The sequence below is a fragment of the Tachypleus tridentatus genome, chromosome 11 (assembly GCF_004210375.1).
Source record: "Tachypleus tridentatus isolate NWPU-2018 chromosome 11, ASM421037v1, whole genome shotgun sequence".
NCBI classification, from domain to species: domain Eukaryota; kingdom Metazoa; phylum Arthropoda; class Merostomata; order Xiphosura; family Limulidae; genus Tachypleus; species Tachypleus tridentatus.
In genome coordinates, this window is record NC_134835.1 from 5,778,509 (window position 1) to 5,800,719 (window position 22,211).

At 34.0% G+C, this 22,211-nt stretch overlaps 1 protein-coding gene across 1 annotated transcript in view; it reads right to left on the minus strand.

Annotated features, from left to right (window-relative positions):
* LOC143231633 (E3 ubiquitin-protein ligase MARCHF6-like) overlaps positions 1-22,211 on the minus strand; it is a 74,060-nt gene that overhangs the window by 37,239 nt on the left and 14,610 nt on the right. Inside the window, 8 exon segments of the mRNA XM_076466171.1 lie at positions 1,310-1,417; positions 1,419-1,535; positions 3,025-3,083; positions 3,648-3,699; positions 4,675-4,707; positions 9,683-9,744; positions 10,549-10,711; positions 11,081-11,228. Of these exon segments, the coding sequence (XP_076322286.1) occupies positions 1,310-1,417; positions 1,419-1,535; positions 3,025-3,083; positions 3,648-3,699; positions 4,675-4,707; positions 9,683-9,744; positions 10,549-10,711; positions 11,081-11,228 (742 nt within the window).

A 22,211-nucleotide genomic window follows, 5' to 3' on the forward strand; every position in this document is an offset into this window, starting at 1 on the left:
AGTTTCCTTAAGATGATTTAATATTTTAGAAATTGAAACACCCAATTCCTGTGCCATTTCTTCAGCAGTAAGTTGAAGTTTTTTCTACTAACACCATTAAGTTCTCGTTGTCAACAGCAGAATGATGCCCACTATCCTTCTCATCTTGGAGACTAAAGTCCCATTTTATGAACTTTGAAAACCAATGCTGAACTGTTCTTTTAGAAGTGACTTCATCTCCCCATACTTGCTTTATATTGTGAGTTACCTGAGCTTGGTAACTTTAGGTACTGTTAACTTCTAAGGCAACTCCACCTCCTCAATATGAGATTCTAGCTGTAGTAGTCTGGTGAAGGCATGAAACATACAGAAAACATCTGCATAGAACAGAAGTGTACCAAGAAAAAAATAGTACAAGCATGGGGTAACCATATTACATCCAGAAAACATATGCTTTTCATCTTGAATATAGTTTATGTGTCAGAAGTGGAATAGAATATGGGTAATCATCAGTATTGGCCACCACCCTCAGTGAGATAGCCCGAGATTCCACAACTCAGGGTTGGAATAAAGGGGTCATGGTACATATACTCCACACTGGTAGCTATGGTTATTGGACCACAGTGTTATATTTATATATACAAATAGTTGTTGTGAGCATAATCTTATCACTGATTTCTACCAGCATTTGGAAGTATCTTAGCCTATTTTAATTCTTCAATAATATTAAAATCATAAATTAAAAATTGTAGCATAAATCAGACAGAGGCACTTGTAACTGTAACTTCTTGTTAAGAAAAAAACAAAAACTGATCACAGCAAACTGGTGTAAAACTAAATGACATTTTAAGTTCTGGAGAGCCAACAGCATAGACCAGTTTTTGTATCAAATTTTGGGACAGTCATATGCATAAACGAATTTATTTATCAAATGTTGCAAATGTTATGGACAAAAGTCTGCAACAAACAAGAATAACATGAAGCTCAGATTAGTGACCAACAGTGATAAAAAATGCAAGTTCTGCTATATATAAAAGGGAGAAACCAAAATAGCCTGAAATGAATGCAGCAACTTTATCTGAAGAAATCACTCAGTGAACATGAAATGGTACAAAAAACTGTAGCAAATGCAAGACACTTTTAGCAAAATGTAATTTTGTATAAATGGATTTGGAAGACAAAATATGTGCTGCTGAGGAGACAGAGAACAGAATATAATGTGTATGCATGTTCATAAAATGACAATAACTGAAAAGCAAACACTACTGATAACAAAGAAAGATTTATTTCTTAACTATCTAACAAATACACTTGTCATAATTCTACTTACAAGAGAACAGATGTCCAACCACCACCCACACATTAGAGGGAATACACCAATTTCCAGCACAGACAGGAGAGAAACCTTGACAACAACATAACAGAGTCCCAGCAGTTGTTTGGTTTTTTCTAAGCTTCACAAGAGATGCTACTCCATGAAGAAGAATAAGCACAATACCAATAACTACATAGCCACTTAAGGTCGTTAGTAAACCTTCAAACTGAGATGCAGTCACCTGTAATATTATTCAATTGTTTACATGGGTAAAATCAAAACTACAAATAAGCTTCTCTTACAGGTTCAAGAAAAGTTAACTTTACACAAAATTTAATAAGTTTTTACGATGTAGGATAATAAAATAGACCTCATTAAATGTCACACAATCTTTTTACGGAAAATAAGAACTAAGCTACCTTCAATATAAATTAACAACTGATACAATACACTTATAGAAAAAAAGTGTACTTAACTTGCATAAAATTTAATCACAAGTTCAAAGATATATAATGAATAACAAAAGCATACAACATAAAGAGCTGAAACAAGCAAAAATTAACTTATTTGTCTTTTTTGCATTATTTCCACTTCCATAAATGAAATATTTCATTTTAGTCACATATAGCAATTATATAGATAATGTAACAGATATTTTTTTAATGACTTGTATGGTTTTAAGTGTGTACTGAGCAAGTACTTAAATGTTTTAAAGTACATTTCAATTGAACTTTCCCTAAAAAAGGAATTGGAATAGTTGAACATTTTTTACACTACATAAGAAACATGTTCAACTATTCCAATATAGCAATCAGTTCTATTCAAATCCTCTATCAATAATTGCAAACGGCGAATATATCTTTTCACATGAAATGTCGAAGACACGATATAAGCAACTATGAAATAAATCAATCTGCGTTCCAGTTATAGTTTTACAAAACATTTTTAAACATTGCATGAGTTTCTCTGAAAAACAATACACAAGAAACATACAACACTCCTTCAACTGCCTTCAAGTAGTGGTGATGGTCCTTACAGAACTATGAGGCGTAGTCACATACTTTCCATCTTAAATGTATATACTTTTTATTATTGTTTTATATTTTTCTATATATATTGTTTTCAAGCCTACTTTCCATTATTATAAGCTCAATACAAAAACAACTGGTTTCATGTTCATTTCATAATTTTCTGCATATATAATTGTTTTTGTCAAACCGACTTTCTGTTATCATAAGTTTAATATAAAACACCACAAGTTTCTTATTTCATACTTTTGCCTATTGTGTGTTATATTATAAACTCAGTATAAAGTTCCACCATTTTCAATTTTGTTTTCTTACTTTTCTGTCTATATAGTGTTGCTAAGCCTACTTTGTTATTAATAGCTAGTTTCACATTTGTTTCATACTTTTCTATGTATAAATTTTTGTTTTCTATTAAGCCTAGCTTTAGTTATTATAGCTCAATACAGAACTGAAGAGTACGAACACTTGTACTCTTTCAATTTATACATTTTTTTTCTACTGTACGGGCTATTCTTTACAAGTAGATTGTACAACAGTTATTCTTATATTATAATATTTTTTTTAGTTTAAAAATATTATTTGGATATTAATTTTAATCTTTTAATGATATAAAAAACTTATACAAGATTTTACATTCTATAATGTCTAAACCTTCTGAGACTAGATGTGTTATATGTTTAAACTTATCTCAAAAATACTTACATAATCCTTTAACCTAAATCCAACCAAGGTAAAATGCCCAATATGATAGGGACAAAAAGCTGTTGGGGGAAGAATAAAAAGTGATTTACTTTCTTTCTACAAAAACTCAAGTGCTAACACACATTTTTTCAGTTTCAACTTCATCTAAAATGCAACGTTGTATGCAAACTGCCCAGAAAGAATTCACTTATAATATAAGCCATGGCACACTGTCAGACTGACTCTAATGTAGTTTTGCTTTCTTTAAACTGATTAATTCACACGATACAGAAGGTATCAGTTTTGTTTACCTATATACTTCCTATTTTTCCACAATAAAATGTTCAAACTATTATTTATTATTTCAAATTAAACATTTTTTCCAAACAACTAGACTCAAGAAAAAAATAACACATGATGTGTATAGCAAAATATACTGCTCAAGTTCTTCACCTATGATCATAAAACATTAACACATTTGCTTCTAAAATGTAAAAAAAGCCTATAATAACATTTGGTATTTTAAAATTATCTCAAATCAGGTTTTTAGTATACATACACAATTTGAATATTTAAACAATTCTATAGCCTGTGTCACATTGAACTTTATCAGTTTTATTCAGAACAAACTTCTTAATACTTACCAAATACAAGGATAAACAAAGTGTTGAGAGACACCACCCAAAACACATGTTCCTGTAAGATTACACAAAGTTACAGACTTACATTGCAATTTTTGTAACTTTACAAAAACTAGATAAGACAGAAAATGTTTAGTATTTTGTAACCTAAATTTATGTAAATACAATAGTGCTGTCTGTTGTATGTCCATGTAATTATAATTACTTCACAGTTGTTATGGACTCACTGGGTCCATGGGGACACACCTACAATTTTTCAGTTTTTATAGCCATTTTTGCACTTTTTGGCATTGCCTCAACTCGTCTTGATGGATTTTCACCAAATTTAACGTAAAAGTTTGTTGGGTCCAAAGGGAAGATACATGCAATACTGTGGTTTCACATTTTATGTTCTTCAGTTTTTTTATTGCATTTCTACAATAACATATAAGGTAATTAACTTTTCATGTCCTCAGACAACCTTTCATTAATCATAAATTTACACAACTTTTGATCAGGAAACAGGTACTCCAGTTAGTACAACTTTTGATCAGGAGACAGGTACTCCAGTTAGTACAACTTTTGTTCAGGAGACAGGTACTCCAGTTAGTACAACTTTTGTTCAGGAGACAGGTACTCCAGTTAGTGTTAAATAAATTCCATGTTTTTATTTAGTGCCTGTTTTTCTATGTCTTGAGTATAAATATTAAACAGTTACAAATTATCATTTTCTACTTGGTAATCAAGATAATGGAAACCATTTTAATAAATACAAGTGTTTTACTTTTTAATAATACACACAATGTTATAATCTTTAGTACAGCACATGGGAATAACTTCCTTAAGATACTGGAGCAAAAATAATATTGTGATATACCATTTTGAAAATCTAGTATCCATAACTATTATAATGAGATTCAAATAAATCTTATAAATGTAGTTAAAAGAAATTTAAACAAACTCAGCAAAATGTTTGCAAAAGTTCGTGGTTTTTTATGTTAACAAATACAATTCTTGTTGATAAAATTAGAAGTTAGAAGAAAATTCTTACCAAAAACACCAGGGAACCATCAAGCCCAAGAAGCTAAATGAAAGAAAAGATTACAATCATTATAAAAGTTTTATTGTTATATTTAACATACATTTTTACAGGTGATTTTCTTCTCTATTGTTATTTTCTGCTCACTTAGATAATTTGAATATATTAAAATCACTACATTAGAAACTACTACACCTTTATTCAGTTTAGGTTTACTTTTCTCAATTAAAGTGGATTCTTTAATCTTTTTCAATTTATACATTCAATTAAATGTTATGTGTTTTTGGTATCTCATGTTCTTTATAATAATTTTCAGTACTAACATTATTAGTATTGATATACTGGATGTTACATACACGTTCAAATATATCATGTATTGGTTGGCATATTTTTCTAATACACATATTAGAACATCTGCAAAAGATTACTTCATAAACAGCATTCTTATATCATCATCAACCTTGTAGACCATATTTAGTGATTACACACTTATTTTTTGCTTGTTTAGAATTGAAATCAGATGCCAGTTTTGGTATAGCTTTAATATACAAGTCTGACTAGGTTGAACTTATTAAGAACATAGGCCTGTAAATGTAAACTGCATAAACATTGATTTGGATTTAATAATGGATTTACCATAATTCAGCTATGAAGATTTCAAAAATAATATTCATTTTGCTCTGTCACATATGGACTTTTTTTTTACAAATCAGAAAGAAAAAAACTCTTACTTAGACAAAATTATTATTTTTACTACTATGAACATTTTTTATTATTTTGTTTAAGAAAATTGCAAACAAACTGAAGAAAAGGAGAAGAAAGTTGATATCATATGAATATACATCCTCATTTTTTTTGTTAAATCTATGTCCAAAAACTGCTGTGGTCTTTATGTCTTGCATCTGGAGCATCTCATTTCAATGAACAGCAGTAATCAGCCATCTTGCTGGTGTTCCACCTTCCTTGATATCTCCTCTCCTTTTCCTTGATGTCTTGACAAAACCTTTCCCCTTGTTCTTTCCTGATGGCACCAATATTTTCAGGAAAATAGTCAATATGTGAGTGTAAGAAATGAACTTTTGAGCTCATATTATCATCCATATCTTTGAATTAACATGTTATTCACAAGATTTTCATAATTTGAGTCCTTGTTGTTTCCTTAAAATTTGTCAATATTATCTTTGAAGGAAATCAATGCTTCTTTTTAACTGTTCTTCACTGTCTTTTCAAACTGTTCATCCAAAGTCAAGTTCCTAATCCAAGGCCTAACAAAAACCCTTTCTTTACATTTAACATCTGAAACAGCTGGAAACTGTTCACATAGATACTTTGAAACAGTTGCCATTTTTTCTAGCTTCACCAAGCCCAGTTTTATGTAAGCGGAGAAAACAGGACTTTCTGTATCAGGTTGATTCTGCATGGCCATTGCTTTTTATCTAGTGCTGATTTCATGCTCTGCTGTCCCATTCACACAAAAACATTAAAACTTTGTGTAACTAGAATGATGACCCAACATCATTCAAAGGACTTTTAAATGTTCACAAAGTAGTTAACCATGTTCTTTGTATTTAACTTTATTAACAAGTACAATATTTCCATAGATTTCATTCAATTAAACAGAATTAGAAATAGGAAAAGATGCATATATGTTATGCCACTGTGAAAGAGAATACCTTTTACACATCTTTTGGAGGAATTAATGAACAATTACCACTCACTTGGTTCACAGACTGCAGCTACTAGTAATCCACTGTAATAAACCAGTGAACCTACTTGTAAAGTGTATTGTATAAACTCCTTCTCACAATCTATATTCCAATAAAATGATGTTCTTGGAGAAAGCAAGTTCTTAGCCCAAAGTCTGGACCCCAAAATCTTTGAAGAATCCTTTGGAAGGACCACATCTCTTACTAAATCATTAGGTTCATCCTATGTGAAATGTTGTGGTTCAACAGACATTTCAGGTTGAAAACAATCCCCATCTTTATTTGTATGTACATCAGATTCAGATGAAACTATCAAGAGACTCAGGTGGAGTAGGTATAGGTACATCAGGTACATGAGCAACAGGACTTATACAGCAGACTGAAGGCTTAGATAAGAAATTTCATTTTTATTTCAAGTGCTGTGGCATTCCATGTTATGAAAACAAAAATAGCAGTCATCTCTGTTATTTCCAGACTCATGTCAGACCAATGGAATTCCAAAAGGCAAAGACTTTTCTTACCTTTAAGTCTATTGTCTCAACTCTTCAACACAAATAGTGTAAACTTTATGCAGAGCCCATGATTTGTCTTGGTCTCCATGTTTTATTCCAAAATACATGTAACATGCTTTTTTGACAAATTCTATAATGTTTTGCCTTTGTTTTTTTTACAACAAACTTGCTACAAACATACCAGGATATGTTTAGGTCATTAACACAAGTTGCTGATGCCACAGAGAAGAATAAATAACATTAAAAAGAGAAAAATAATGTCAAAGTGTACACACAAACAAATACTTTCCAGAAATATGGCCATTTAAGAGTTTACATACTAGTGGTGCATTTATCATGGGTTCTAGAATGATTGATAACACTCTCACGTCACAATTGGTCTAGATAATCTATAGCCAGTGTTTGTCAACATTTTAAGCATAATAGAATGTGACCAAATTTCAAAGAAAATGATTAATTTGTTTAAAAGTACATACAACATTTTGTGAAAAATCTGTAAGTGGTAGAGAAAAATGGTTATTTTCTAATTCAGTGCACAGGGATTTTTGTAGAACATGTTAAATTTGAATACAATAAAACCAATTCAAACCTGTGGAATTAAAATCAGATGTTAGTCATGGCACTTTTACAAGTCTAATGTTCTAATTATTCTCTTTTTACGTGGGACTCATTGTGACTTGTTTTCTGATGTCATGGGATAAGTTAACTAAGTTGCATATTTGTTCTGTAAATATCTACTTATCCTTACTTCACTTAAGGGTTAAACATAAGTTATTCATACTCATATTCATTCACTACTTACATGAAATTTGTACATACAGTTCTGTGCAAAAGGTGTCAGGACAAAACTAATATTTTGTCATTTGATGGGTTAAATTTCTCCATGCCATTACAGAATATAAATTTCAACATTATGGTAATATTTCACTGATCCATGTTGACAAATAAATAAGCCAGGGTAAGAATACTTGTCATAATTTTAGAACTCCAACACACTTGTACCAAAGGCATATCATAAGAGTTCTGCTTGAATGAATATACTAGTCAAATTTTTTGTCTGAAATAACTGTCATATAGTGTCTTAACTATACAAAGAGAAGCTAGCATGTGATATCAGTATATGCTAGAATAAATCAGTTCAATAGCACACCACAAACAAACCTTGCTAAAACCAGTGTTTAACACTACATATAAAGTTTTGTCATGTCACGGCCCAAACAGCATAAACAAATGTCAGTAGAGCAGAGAGTTTACATAAAAGCTTTAAGTGATGCTGGTTGAACTCTGACAAAGTGCTGCAAATTTGAAATGCTTCCCAACACTGTGAAGTACATCCTATATTGTGAGACAAAGATAAATTTTAATACAAGAAAGCAAGAGGCAAAACACGTACTCTCAATGACACTGTTGTCAAGTATCTTTACTTATGCAGCCTTTGGAACAGAAGGAAGACTGCCACTGATCTCAAGCATGAGATAAACGACCATGTAACAAATAACAGAAAAGCGTGAAGATTAGCAGTATGAAGAATCAATAAGAATGGAAAATTTGGTTGTGTATCAGTTAAAAAAACCTTTAATTACAATAACCGAATATTGTCAAGAGACTGAAATTTGTTAAAAAGTACCTAACTTGGACTCTTGATGATTGGAAAAGGGTGTTATGGACAGATGAGTCCAAGCTTGAAATATTTAGTTCAAAGCACAGGTTGTACGACCAGCAGAAGAAAGGTAAAAGATACTTCAATGCATAGCACCTACCATGAAGCAGTGTGATAGTTTGGGGTTGTTTTTATGCTGAGGCAATGCAAGATATATGCAAAATAAATGAAATAATGGACCAGAGCAAGTATCATCAGGGTATATACACCCAGTTATTTGCATATTAAAGGTAAAGGATTCTACTACCAAAATGATTATGATTCCAAACATTCATCCAACTTGTGCAGAAATTTCGAAGCTAAGAAAGAAAGTGGTGGAGTCATTCAAATGATACAATGGCCCCCGCAGAGCCCTGATCTCAAACCAATTATGCATATCTGGGATTTGATAGATCAAAAACTTGACAAGTCAAAAGTTACTTCCAAAGAAACTTTATGGGAGTGTATGTATTTAAGCATAAGAAGGGCACATAAAATATTAACTCTTTGCTAAATTCAATCATTTCCACTGAGCTTCTGTTGCACTAAACATGAAAATTATTAAAGTGTTGATGTTTCACGTGTGATTTACCTTCCATTGTTCTTTGAAAATATCCTATAATCTACGTTTTGACTTCGTCTTAAAACTTTTGCACAGTACTGTGTTTTTAATAAAATTAAAACAATAAATAATAAAATTTCCACTACTTGACAACACAATAGACATCAATGCAAACAATAACCCAATAACAACTGTTGATTAAACTATTATTTTTTCATACTTCCATTTCTACCTCCCTACATTCAGGAACACCATATATTTTAGTAATTTAATATGCAAGTAGATATATTTTCTTTGCCTAAGAAGTAACATCTAATACAGTCCTTATGTGTTTTTCATAGATGATTTAGGCAGAGTCTTCATGATCAACAAACAAAGGTGACATGGGTAGCAACTGCCTAGCACAATAAACACTTGTGGGTATGGCTAAGAGGACTAAAAATAATACAGATGGGAAAGAACGATGTCTTGAGAGGCTTTCACCAAAACGTCATGTTGAACTAGGCTGTTATTGCCCATTTCACTTACATTTGTTCAACATCTCATACAGTTTAACATATCCACATATAACCTGAGTGAAACATGACAAAGAAATACTCACACGTTCCCAAGTCAGCTCTTCGGCAGCCCTGTCCCACTCAATCGGATTCCAGTTGTTATCATCTGTAAATTTGATAAATATTTAGTTTCAAGAGGGAAAATTAAGTATATTTCAATGCAAAAAAATAACATAATTGTTACAAGTTCAAAACTATAACAAAGTTTTTCAACAGATACACAATTAATTTAAAACATTTTATTTAACCTAATTCATGAAGAAAGTCAAACCACAGATATACAAATAGCAATCGTAGGCCTTCTTCTCTAAAGTAAAGTAATGAAGCATTCAACCACTTGCTTATCGGAATGTAGTATAACAATATATTATTAATATAGTCTTGGTTTACTTTGTATAGTGTGTCACATTTTATAGGGAAAACTTATAAACTAGCTCAGAAGCATATTAATTAGGTATTTTCTAACAAACATTAACAACATATGTTGCACTAGCTTTAAAGGATATCAGCATTGTTATAATTTATAAAATAGGTTAACAACACACTACCCTAGAACATATTTTATCATGTAAAAAATATGTTAACACAGGACACAACTCTAAAGGCATATTAACTTTGCTATAGTTTAATTAATATATTAAATAACATTACCTCAACAGCATGCTTATCTATATAGATCCAGAAATGTTAAAATAATAAATTCTAACATGAAAATTTTTTATTACAAATCATTTAACTTTGACAAAGAATTACAGCTTCTTAAATCATGCCAAAGTTTAAGATTTAACATCTTAAAGTCACAGAAACATTTGTATCAGAATTCATGTTTTCAGTCAACCCAAAGTAAATTTGGATATATTAAAACAGCACACGGTCACTGTTTTCTTGTTTGTTTTCTTTTCAAACACACCTTGAGCGCCATTATTTCCATCATTTACTTCAAGATCTGGACCATCTGCCTCATCAGCATCTACTTCAGCAGCGCCCTCTACAGGTGGAAGTTGTTGATCATTAACGTTATTGTTCGCTGGGACAAGTACAAGATCACCATCTGCTACAGCTAGTGGCTGTGGCTACAAAGAAAAAGTTTCACACAATAGAACACTCTACTGTATATACTATACAACAAAAGTATAATTTTTAAAGATCTGCTAAAGACTTATAAAGCAAAACATTATCATCATCTTGAATATATAACACATTAACAAAATGTTAACAATACAGATTTAGCAAGTATATTAACCTAAATGTACATGTATTCTGTTGGTAGTACACAAACCAGTACATCAAATTTCAAAATGATCTGCAAATGCAAAACCTCTTTACTACAAACTCTCACAAAGGTAAGCAGAACAAAATATCTTATTCCATAAAAAAAGATAATGAACTGTTGGAAATAACCATCTCCAATTATAGCATTTCACCTCATCATAGTATCTTACCATTAACGGTGGATCTTGTTCTTGTTCTAACCATTCGGGTCCTCCACCATGAAGTATCTGTTCTCTTAGCCATACCAAGCTAATAAAGGCACACAGTGTGCATGTCACTACACAGCAGCCATAGAAGCTGTCTGCAATCAGGTTCTCACTGAAATATGTGAACACATAATTACAAGGGAAAATGTTCATTTGGCTTTCACTGTATCAAACTAGATCTTTAGAATAAAAAGCATTATTTAGAAGGATTAGACTGATAATAAGAAAATATGTTCTTGACATTACAAAAACTATTATCAAATTATAACACTGAAAAAGATCTAACTGAGTCATTATGGATCATTTCACAAGGAAAACTCAATAAAACCTCTCAGACGGTGGTGCGTTCAGATAAACCAGTCTTGGGAGAATTAAAAAATAGCGTTTTAGTCAATATAAAAATGTGTAATCTCATCCATTACTAAGAGAAACAAACGTGGCAGACAGTGATGGATATATTTTGTCTAAATGACATGTTCTGCCACTGCTTTTTTCAAAACTGCAGTGAGTGTGGAAATACTGATTACATGTGTTGTCCATGATGACTGGTGCAGCAAAGACTGTTCAGCCTATCAGTAAGGATTAAACACCATGGAAGTATATTGCTTGCAAATGCTGTGAAAAATAGGGTAGTGAACACCAGACAGCACTGACTTAGCATTGTTTATTATGCTAAATGCTAATTTATCTTTACTGATGAATTTTTTGTGGTACTTTTGAATATTTTTACTTTTTTTGATTACTATTATACAAGTATATATGCATAAGTGCAAGAAACCAAAGTCACCAGATAAGATACACCACTGATTAGAAGCCATGGCATGCCCTTCAATTGGATATAGCACAAAGTGGCATCAGACAGTGCTTTACAACTCCCATCCCCTATTGTATGACTTGTAATTATTGCTGTCACTACATGTGGTTGCACAACAATTTAGTATATTTATTTGAACTACATAATAACTATTTGTAATATGACTGTTATGACAGCAGGGATTCACACTAATAAATACAGACAAGAACAGTTCTAGAATCTAGCAGAAAACATCAGCAGTGCAAGTAGTATCATGCCTGCATAATACTGAGATATAGTCCATTCATGAAAATGCTATCTGATCATTCCATTCAAAGCAAAATTAATATCCATTTACGTCACTGGGTAGAGCAATATTCAATCAGAATATATACTTCTCTCACATCTAGTACTTATTGTTATTTAACTAACAGGAGACCCTAAAATAAAAGTGGTAAAGGAAAAGAAAAGAACAGGAGAAAGGGGAATGGTTAATTTTTAAATTGTTCAAAGAAATGTCAACATTTATGAAAATAATAGAATTATAGGTTTACACAAAACATAACAAGGTTATCTTCTGTCAGCCTTGACCATTTGTCAATGTTACATTTTTAAACCCTTCTGGTACATTTACTGAGTTGTATTCAAAATTTAACTTAACCACTTTAATATGAATGTATTTTAATGAAATTACTATCATCAAACACATCATAACTTTAGGATTTATATTACCTAAGTTTTATTCTATTTTAGACAAGAATGATCTAAAACAGCAATTAAACCTTTAGATTTCACTGTCGCATGATCTGCTTGCATTTACAAGTCTAAACTTTGCGAGCTATTACATACAATACTTTGAGAATAAAGACTGCCAGCATACAAGGTCAAATTGAAGTTCCATCAGTCCTTAATTACTATCTAGAAAATTTCCAAGAAATACTCAAAAGTGGTTTTACATTCTAATATGTCTAAACTTAAGGTCAGCAATGCCCACCTGCATAGTTAAAGCTGGGTTGCTAGGTTGGTTGATTTAGTGTTTTATGGCACAAAGCAGATAAGCTATCTGTGCCAAACATCCAGTAAAAAGTTAAAATTAAAGTAAATTTAGTAAAATTCATAAAAGGAAATTAAGGTAAAACAAAAAGTGTAAAAAAACAACATAAATAGCATAAAACCAATGTTTACATCTAGTCTATAACGTTAAGAGAAACTACAGTAATACAAGTTATAAAGAACTTTCTGAAACATAACTGTAATTATCATAACTCGCCAGCAAGACTAACAGGTAAGTACAAGAACCACCATCAGTCACCTGAAGTTGACCTTTCCAGTTCTGGTTCCGAGTTATTTGATGTTATGGCCATTTTCAAAAATTGAAGTAGCAAAAGTTTTAAAAGACTTGTACCAAAATTTTAATAATAACTTGTCAGGATGACTAACAGGTAGTTCAAACAGCAGCTTTATTTACCTGAAGTTGGCTTTCCAGTCCTGGTTTTGAATATTTTGACATTATGGTCATTTTCTAATTTCAAATCAAACACAATGGACTGATTCTTAAAATGTCTAATGTATAAATTAAAAAACTTAAATGGCATTAAAAAGATTAATGGCCTTTAAAAACTAAAAACATTTCCAAGGTGAACAGAGTCACCATCATCACTAACACTGTCTAATGTAATGGACTACCCTTGGTACAGAACGCATTTAAAACAGTGCTGTCACGGAGAGTCATAACGAAGGCAAGAAAGTAAAATGTGGCTTATTGTGACCTGAGTGTTACACAGACTACCCATTGGTGCATCAGTTCCAGATAAAAGAAAACAATGAGTTAAAAAACTGTGACCAATGCGTACTCTAGTTAGAACAACTTCCTCTTTTCTATCCTTACGGAAGCAAGACGTCCAAAGTCCAATATAGAGTTTTATTTGGAAAAGTATTTTTCACTTTGCTCACTCCAATTCCACTGCCAGCTGGCACGTAGCCGAGCCTCGAATACAGGACTATAGTCCATGTTTGGAACAGACACAGAGGTGATAATGCCAAAGCATATAGATTAAGCTGCGGTGTTGGTGAGCTCCTTCCCTCAAATACCAACATGGCCCAGATTCCAGAAAAACTGAATAGAAGTAGATGTTAAAAAGAAATGGGCCAGTCGTTTTTGAATATTTGCGAGAACAGGATGTGAACTAACATGAAGCGATTCCAGGGCCAATAGAGAGATAAGCGAGTCAGTATAAATAGCGCAGTTTGAGTACTGCTCAGCTTCTCTGTGATCCAGGGCAAGAGAAATGAAATACAGTTCAGCAAAGAACACAAAAGCTGTAGAGGGGGATTCTGCATACAACCACTGAACCACAACAAACCATGAGCCCACACAATCACCTCATTTTGAACCATCTGTACAAACAGGAATGGAAGGACAGTTTGAGAGATGTTCAGCAAATAACAGACAGTATTTCCAATCAGGAGTGTCTGCTTTTCTCAAATGACATAAAGTCACATTTGGGGACTGTAAAAAGCCATGGTGGGATAGGCTGACCAGTGGATACAGCAGTGTTATCCAAGGACAGACCTAATTCATCCAAATGTGCCTGGACACAAAGACCAAAAGAAGCAATGGCAGATCGTCTGTTCTGAAAAAGTATGGCCCACCAAGAAAGGAAAATACAACCTCAGGTGGGATGTTCTGGTAAGGAATGAAGTTTTGAAGCATATAGTAAAGACAGTTGCAAACGGCAGAGGTCCCAAGAATGTTCATGAGACTCGATGTATAAGCTCTGAACTGGGGAAGTGCGGAAAGCCCCTGTGCAAATCTGAAGTTTTTAATGATGAAGGGGTCCAGCATCTTTAAGACCAAAGTCCTGGCAGAGCCATTAAATAATGATCCATAGTCGAGTTTCGAATGAATAGGAGCACGATATGTCTTTAGCATAGAACATTGATCTACTCCTTAAGTGGTGGAAGAGAGGACACGGAGAATGTTCAGTGCTCTTGTACATTTGACCCATAGCTGTTTGATGTGTGGTATAAAGGTCAGCTTACAGTCAAATATAAGTCCCAAGAACTTGGTCTCAGGGACCACAGGCAGCACAACTTTGCCAATATGGAGTTCAGGATCAGGGTGAATACCCCGTTAGTGGCAAAAGTGCATGCAAACAGAGAGAGAGAGAAGTTAAAGCCATTTGCTGGGGTCCACTTCAGTAAATGATTGAGGGAAGTCTGTAGCTGCCGCTCAATATACCTCATGTTCGATGACTGACAGGAGATGTGAAAGTCATCAACATAAAGCCCATTTGCAACAGTAAGAGGGAGTTGTTAAGTGATGGCATTAATCTTTATACTGAAAATCGTGACACTCAAAACACAGCCCTGAGGGACTTCAAGTTCCTGTAGAAAAGAACTGGAAAGTGTTGAACCCACATGAACTTGGAATATCCTGTCCATTATAAAAAATTTAATAAAAATGGGCAAATGACCATGTAACCCATGTACATGGAAATCTTGCAAAATGCCGTACCTCCATGTTGTATCATAAGATTTCTCAATGTCAAATATTGATACAAAATGTTGTCATTTTAGAAAGGCTCCTGTGATTGGAGTTTTAAGTCGAATCAGGTGGTCTATGGTGGAGTGCTGTCATTGGAACCCACACTAAGTGGGCGAGAGGAGGTTAGTTGATTTGAGGAACCAAACAAGATGAGCATTAACCATCCCCTCTAAGGTCTTACAGAGACAGCTCATCAAAGCAACTGGACGATAGTTTGAAGGAATCTTGGAATCCTTCCCAGGCTCAGAGAAGGGTAGGACAATAGCCTGGAGCTAAGCTTCAGGAAAAACATTCTCCTGCCAGATCCAATTAAACACAATAAGAAGAATAGCAAGAGAAGCAGAACATAGATGGCACAGCATTTCATAGTGTACATCATCAGGTCCAACTGATGTACTGCCAGTTTGATTTCCACCAGTGTAAAGGGACGATTATAGTCATAGAGACAATCAGCTTGAGAGGAAAGAGGTGATAACTCTGCCCGAGTGTTAGTGGCTAAGGTGGAGGAAGAAGCAGAAGTGCTAGATACCTGGCAAAAGCTTTCACCTGGAGTATCGGTGCTGCTCCAGGTATCAGCTACACCTTGGCCATCATAGAGCAAGATTGAGAGAGGGACAGAATTATACTGCCCACTGACCTTTTCGAATCTTATTCCATACAACTTTTGAACTGGTAGTAGAAGATACACTGGTTGTGAACCTAATCCAAGATTCTTTCTGGCTTTGACATCTTACCCACTGAGCATAAGCATGGGTCTGCTGGAAAGCAATGTGGTACAAGAGTGTGAGGTACCCATAAAAAGTGTCCCAGCCCCGTTTTTGAGCCTTCCTGACATAGCATGCAGGATTCCACCATGGACAAGGATATCATGAAAAGTGTGTCGAGGTTTCAGAAATACACTGAGCAACTGCTTGTATAATACACAGTCAGTCACTGCTGCCACACAGTCGTCTATTGATGGCTTACAGATGATGGCAGGATCAAGTTCTGCGAGAGCAGTGAAAGAGTGCCAGTTTTCTTGATCTAGCTTCCACCTGGGCATGTGGGTCAGGTGGGATCAACCACAGCCAGTCACTCTCAAAATTATAGAAAAATGATCACTGCCTAGTGGATTATTGTTAACCCTCCATGAAAAATGAAAAAATAGTGATAGGGAGCAAACTGAGAGATCCAAAGCAGTAAAGGACTGACTTGGTGCATGAAAATAAGTAGAAGAACCAGTATTGAAAAGAGAAAGGTTGTGATCAGAGAGCATATGCTCTACAGAGGAACTTCTATCAGTATCAGCACTTCCCCAGAGGGGATGATGCCCATTAAAGTCCCCCCAGGAATAAAAAAGGGAGATGGTAGCTGTTCAATGACAGCATCAAGGCCTGACTGATCATAGGTCTCTCTAGGCAACAGGTAGAGAGAACAGTGATGTTATAACCCAACCCAAGGATACATGGATGGTTACAGCCTCCAATGGTGTATTGAGTGTCAAAGACAGGTTGAGCACATGCTGATCAACTAACATTGCCACTCCTCCATGCATTCATCCATCATGCAGTATGTTATTTCTGTACAAAGAAAACTGCAGAAAGGTGACTGTATCGGCAGGTTTCAGAAATGTTTCCTGTAAGGAAAGATATGCAGGATGGTAAGAAGCAATTAGTGTTTTGATGCGACACAGATCAGAACGTAAACCTCGACAATTCCATCATATTAAGGTGGCCATTTTTATTTATGTGTAGGCGAACTGGGTAGAGAACCCTTCTGTTTACGACATCTTTTTTCTTTACTGTCTTTATTCGAGGAGGGTCTATTGACCTCCATGAATCCTGCCCTGGGTTGATTGGGCAGATCTTCGTTGTTGGAAGAGGATTCTAGCAACTGAGGACGTGAACAAATGATCATTTTGCATCTTGATGTGGGAGATGTTGTACCTGAGAAAATACCAAAGAAAGTGAATCTTGGGATTTGCTGGAATGTATGTGATGGACAGAGATGGGTGTTGAAGTTGATTCATCAACTTTTTAAACCACGAGGGTCAAGACTTTTATTTGTTTTGAAAATGATTATTTTGGAGGCAGAGAGAGATCTGTCTGCATTCCTACTGTAGTAGTGGAACAAAGTGCAGCAGCATATGTTCAAAATGAAGTGGTGGGCAGCAGCTATGGAGCCTCAGGGTAAGTAATGTTTTGAATTGTCTTCAAATGCTGCACCTCTTTTTCTTCCAACTATTTAGGGCAAGAACGAAAATAGGACAGGTGAGAGGCACTGCAATTTACATAATGAGGGTCTATTTTACACTCATAGGCATTGTTGTCCTTGCCACTGCAATGAGCACATGTCAAGGAACCACGACATGACATCTTCGAGTGACCGAACTGCTGACAATGGAAACATCGGAGAGGGTTTGGAATGTATGGCTGTACCCTGCAGTTAAGATAACCTGCCTTGATGGTGGTAAGTGGACACTATGATATAAATGTTAAAATAAGGACACTGGTCAGTATCATAATTTCATCTTTGTGAGTAGAGGTATGCCTCACTGCAGAAATCAGTGAGAATCTCTGACTCGGGGATATTCTTCAATTCCCTATCAACAATAACTCCTCATGATGAATTCAAAGTAGCATGAGGTGTACCCTTTATAGGTACATCCCCAATCACCTTTGAATGCTAGAGGAGTTCACTTTTCTCGTCATCAAGAGTTCACTGTCTTGAGATGTGGATGTTTCCACCAACATGTCATCAGATTGAAGCTTATTTACTGACTTAAGAGACCCAGCAAGTCCCTCTCGTCAATTCTGAATGAAAAAGCGAGACATTTGCCCTAAAGGTTTGTCTGAAAGAGAATGTGGTATAAGAAAATGAGGTACAGGTGTTACAGATATTAAAGATTGCTGCTCAGAATCTTCAAGATGTGGTTATTTACCAATGGATTGTTTTTTCACTATTTTATTTAATTTAAAAAAAAATAATGAATATTTCGGTGTCCACTGATCTCACCCACCATGGAGCCCTATGAGGGGATGCATGACAATGCCAAACAAGGATACTGCAGCAACACCAGGATTTCATGATCACTATACCCAAACATCAGTATCAGTCAATGTCCACAACACCTGTTGAGAACATCCAACACTGGTACTTGGTTGACCCTAGCCCAAGTGGACCAGCCGACTGATCCAAGAAGAGCCACCCCAAGGCTGCCCGTCTACTACAGGAATTCAAGGCCAAAGTGGTGTGTTAGGGTTGGACCTCTCAACCACCAGGATCCTCTCCTCCCCTTCACGGATTACCACACACAGCAAACACGTGGGTGGATGTTTAGATCCCAGAGGAGGTAAAATGAAAGAACAGAACCTTCCTTGAGAGGTCCCCTCATCATGTACAGGGATCCACACATAGGGGATGTTGCTAGATGACAGTGTGAAGTTGAATGACAGTAAAAGGGGATTTTCCACTATTCAATCATAGCCTAAAGAAAGTTCTACCAGGGAATGTATTTGTGGCATGAGATAGAAAGAAAGCTTAGACTATTATCCTCTTGAAGTATATGTAAAATTTGGCAAGTGTTTCTAACCTTATATGTATTAGTTTGTTAAACAGTTAGATTGTATTTAGGTTTTACTTCATATTTTAATTAGCTATGTATAATTTGTGTTTATAAATGCATACTTGAAAATTTTATGATTGTATACATATAACTCAATGTAATTTGACTTGTGGAAATATCTCAGCAAAATGGCTTCATGTGCAAGAATTAGCAAAAATTTGTGGATGATCTTTGCCCTTTAATAATTATTACAAACATAGGATCATGTTAACAGGGACAGGCTGGTATACCTGAATCCAGAAAAAAAGACAAAACTACAAAGGAAAATTAAATATAAACTATCAATGAAAAGACAAAGATGTGAAATTACACACAGGAGAAAAACAAACATTACAAAGTAATAATAAGAAATAAGAAATATTTCAATTTCTTAAGTATAATAATTTCATTGCACTGTACATTGATGACAATATCTAATGATATAACAGAGAAAACTGAAAATAAAATGTAAACATTCACTGTAGAAAACATTTGATATTCATTTAGGAGGTTCTATAGATGATGCAAATGAAATTTTAAAACTGTAAGATTACAAATAACATTTTTACATTCAATATTAAAATCACATTACTTGTTAAACATTCTGATTTTGAATGCATATAACTACATTAAATAACAATTGTTTTATTTTAAAGAGTAGAAAAATATCAAAATTAAAGTTTTATTTTTCTAAAACTACATTACCTTAGAAACGTGCAAGACAAATTTAAAACTATTTCATCAACTGGTTTAATTTTTATAAATAACTTTCATGAGAGTTGTATACCTACTTCCATCATAAGTAGGTTGTAGGCATTCAGTTAATAGTTTTCATTCCCTTGTTTATGATTTCAGAAAATGCTGAACTAGCCCTAGGCATCCAAAAAACTCAAATAGACATTTCACATTTTAGTAGAAATGTGGGTAATAATTAGAGCAAAGAAATACAAATGAATCAAACTAAAAAAAAACAGGTGTTACACTAAGATCCAAGAGAAAATAAACTTAAGATATGGTAATGAAATATTAAAGATATTAAAAATACATATTAATATAGATACATTAAATGTATCTTAACCCTTTCTGCTTTGATATCTTTTACTGTACATGACACAAGGTTTTAGCATCTTAAATACAAAATGTTATTAAACTTTTTTTTGTTTATATTATAGTATAGGCTCTTACCTAATTAATCCATATTTTAATAGTATACAAGTTTTAAGTTTGTAATGACAAGAAACTCACTTGAAATAAAAATGTATCTCAGAACAGCTGGTGTGGGTATTAACACTTTTACTAAAATAAAGCAGAGATTGTTTCAACCTTCTCAGGCCATCTTCAGGTTAACAAAAACAGAGTGTGCAACTGACCCTCGATGGACATGTCTTATGGACGAGAGTGTAAATGGGTATCGGGTTGTAAAGAGTATCGCAGTTAGATGTTATCACTTAGTACGGGTATAAAGGTGTTATCACTTAGTACAGGTATAAAGGTGTTATCACTTAGTACAGGTATAAAGGTGTTATCACTTAGTACAGGTATAAAGATGTTATCACTTAGTACAGGTATAAAGATGTTATCACTTAGTACAGGTATAAAGGTGTTATCACTTAGTACAGGTATAAAGGTGTTATCACTTAGTACAGGTATAAAGGTGTTATCACTTAGTACAGGTATAAAGGTGTTATCACTTAGTACAGGTATAAAGGTGTTATCACTTAGTACAGGTATAAAGGTGTTATCACTTAGTACAGGTATAAAGATGTTATCACTTAGTACAGGTATAAAGGTGTTATCACTTAGTACAGGTATAAAGGTGTTATCACTTAGTACAGGTATAAAGGTGTTATCACTTAGTACAGGTATAAAGGTGTTATCACTTAGTACAGGTATAAAGGTGTTATCACTTAGTACAGGTATAAAGATGTTATCACTTAGTACAGGTATAAAGATGTTATCACTTAGTACAGGTATAAAGATGTTATCACTTAGTACCGGTATAAAGGTGTTATCACTTAGTACCGGTATAAAGGTGTTCACTTAGTACCGGTATAAAGGTGTTCACTTAGTACCGGTATAAAGGTGTTCACTTAGTACCGGTATAAAGGTGTTCACTTAGTACCGGTATAAAGGTGTTCACTTAGTACCGGTATAAAGGTGTTCACTTAGTACAGGTATAAAGGTGTTCACTTAGTACAGGTATAAAGGTGTTCACTTAGTACAGGTATAAAGGTGTTCCTTTATGTTGGTTTAATTATGGGGTTGTAAAGAGTATCGCAGTTAGATGTTATCACTTAGTACAGGTATAAAGGTGTTCCTTTATGTTGGTTTAATTTTGGTTTTAGTTGTTACATAAGTTAGGCTTCTTTGATTTTGCATTTGTTTCTACTTAGTATCTGGGTTTTTCTACAGTTATGTTATGTTTATTTGATTTGCAGTGTTTCAAGAAGTATGAAGGTGTTTTTTTATGTTATTTGACCGTGGTTTCCATTTTTCTGCTTGTTTCTCCAATATAGAAGTTGTGGCAATTGTTGCATTGTATTTTATAAATTATGTTGGTGTTGTGTTTGTCAGTGTAGTTTTTACATTGTATGGACTTTAGTTTTGTACCTGGTTTTTGAATAAATTTGGAGTTAAGTTTTTTCCCAAACATTCATTATATTTTTGCTAATATCAAGGACACTTGGTATATAGCAGTGTAAGGTTTTGTAGCTTGTTATACCTTGAGATTTATTATTTGTTTGTTCTTGGTCTAGGTGTCTGCATATAATTTTTTTTTTCCATGGTTTTTGGTGGAAATTTGTTGATGTAGATGAAGTTTTGTTTCATTTTGTTGATTTCATCATTAATTTTATTTGGTGAGCACAGTTTTGGAGACTGAAGACCCCTGGTCAAAAAGCCACATGAGAAACTAAGAGATACCAGCAACAGTAGGACAAGCAGTCGGTAAACCCTGAACCTGGGCCCAAGTACTAAAGACCTTTCACTTTCTCTGATACACTTTCACAGAAGAAGAAGAGATGGACTGGGCCAAATGAGAAGCTACATGATGGAAGAAACCAGATCTCCTTACCAAGGACTGGACAAAAGCCAGGTGAGTATATACAAGACAAAGTGTAGGATCTATAGCTGATTAAGCCAGGTGAGTATATACAAGACAAAGTGTAGGATC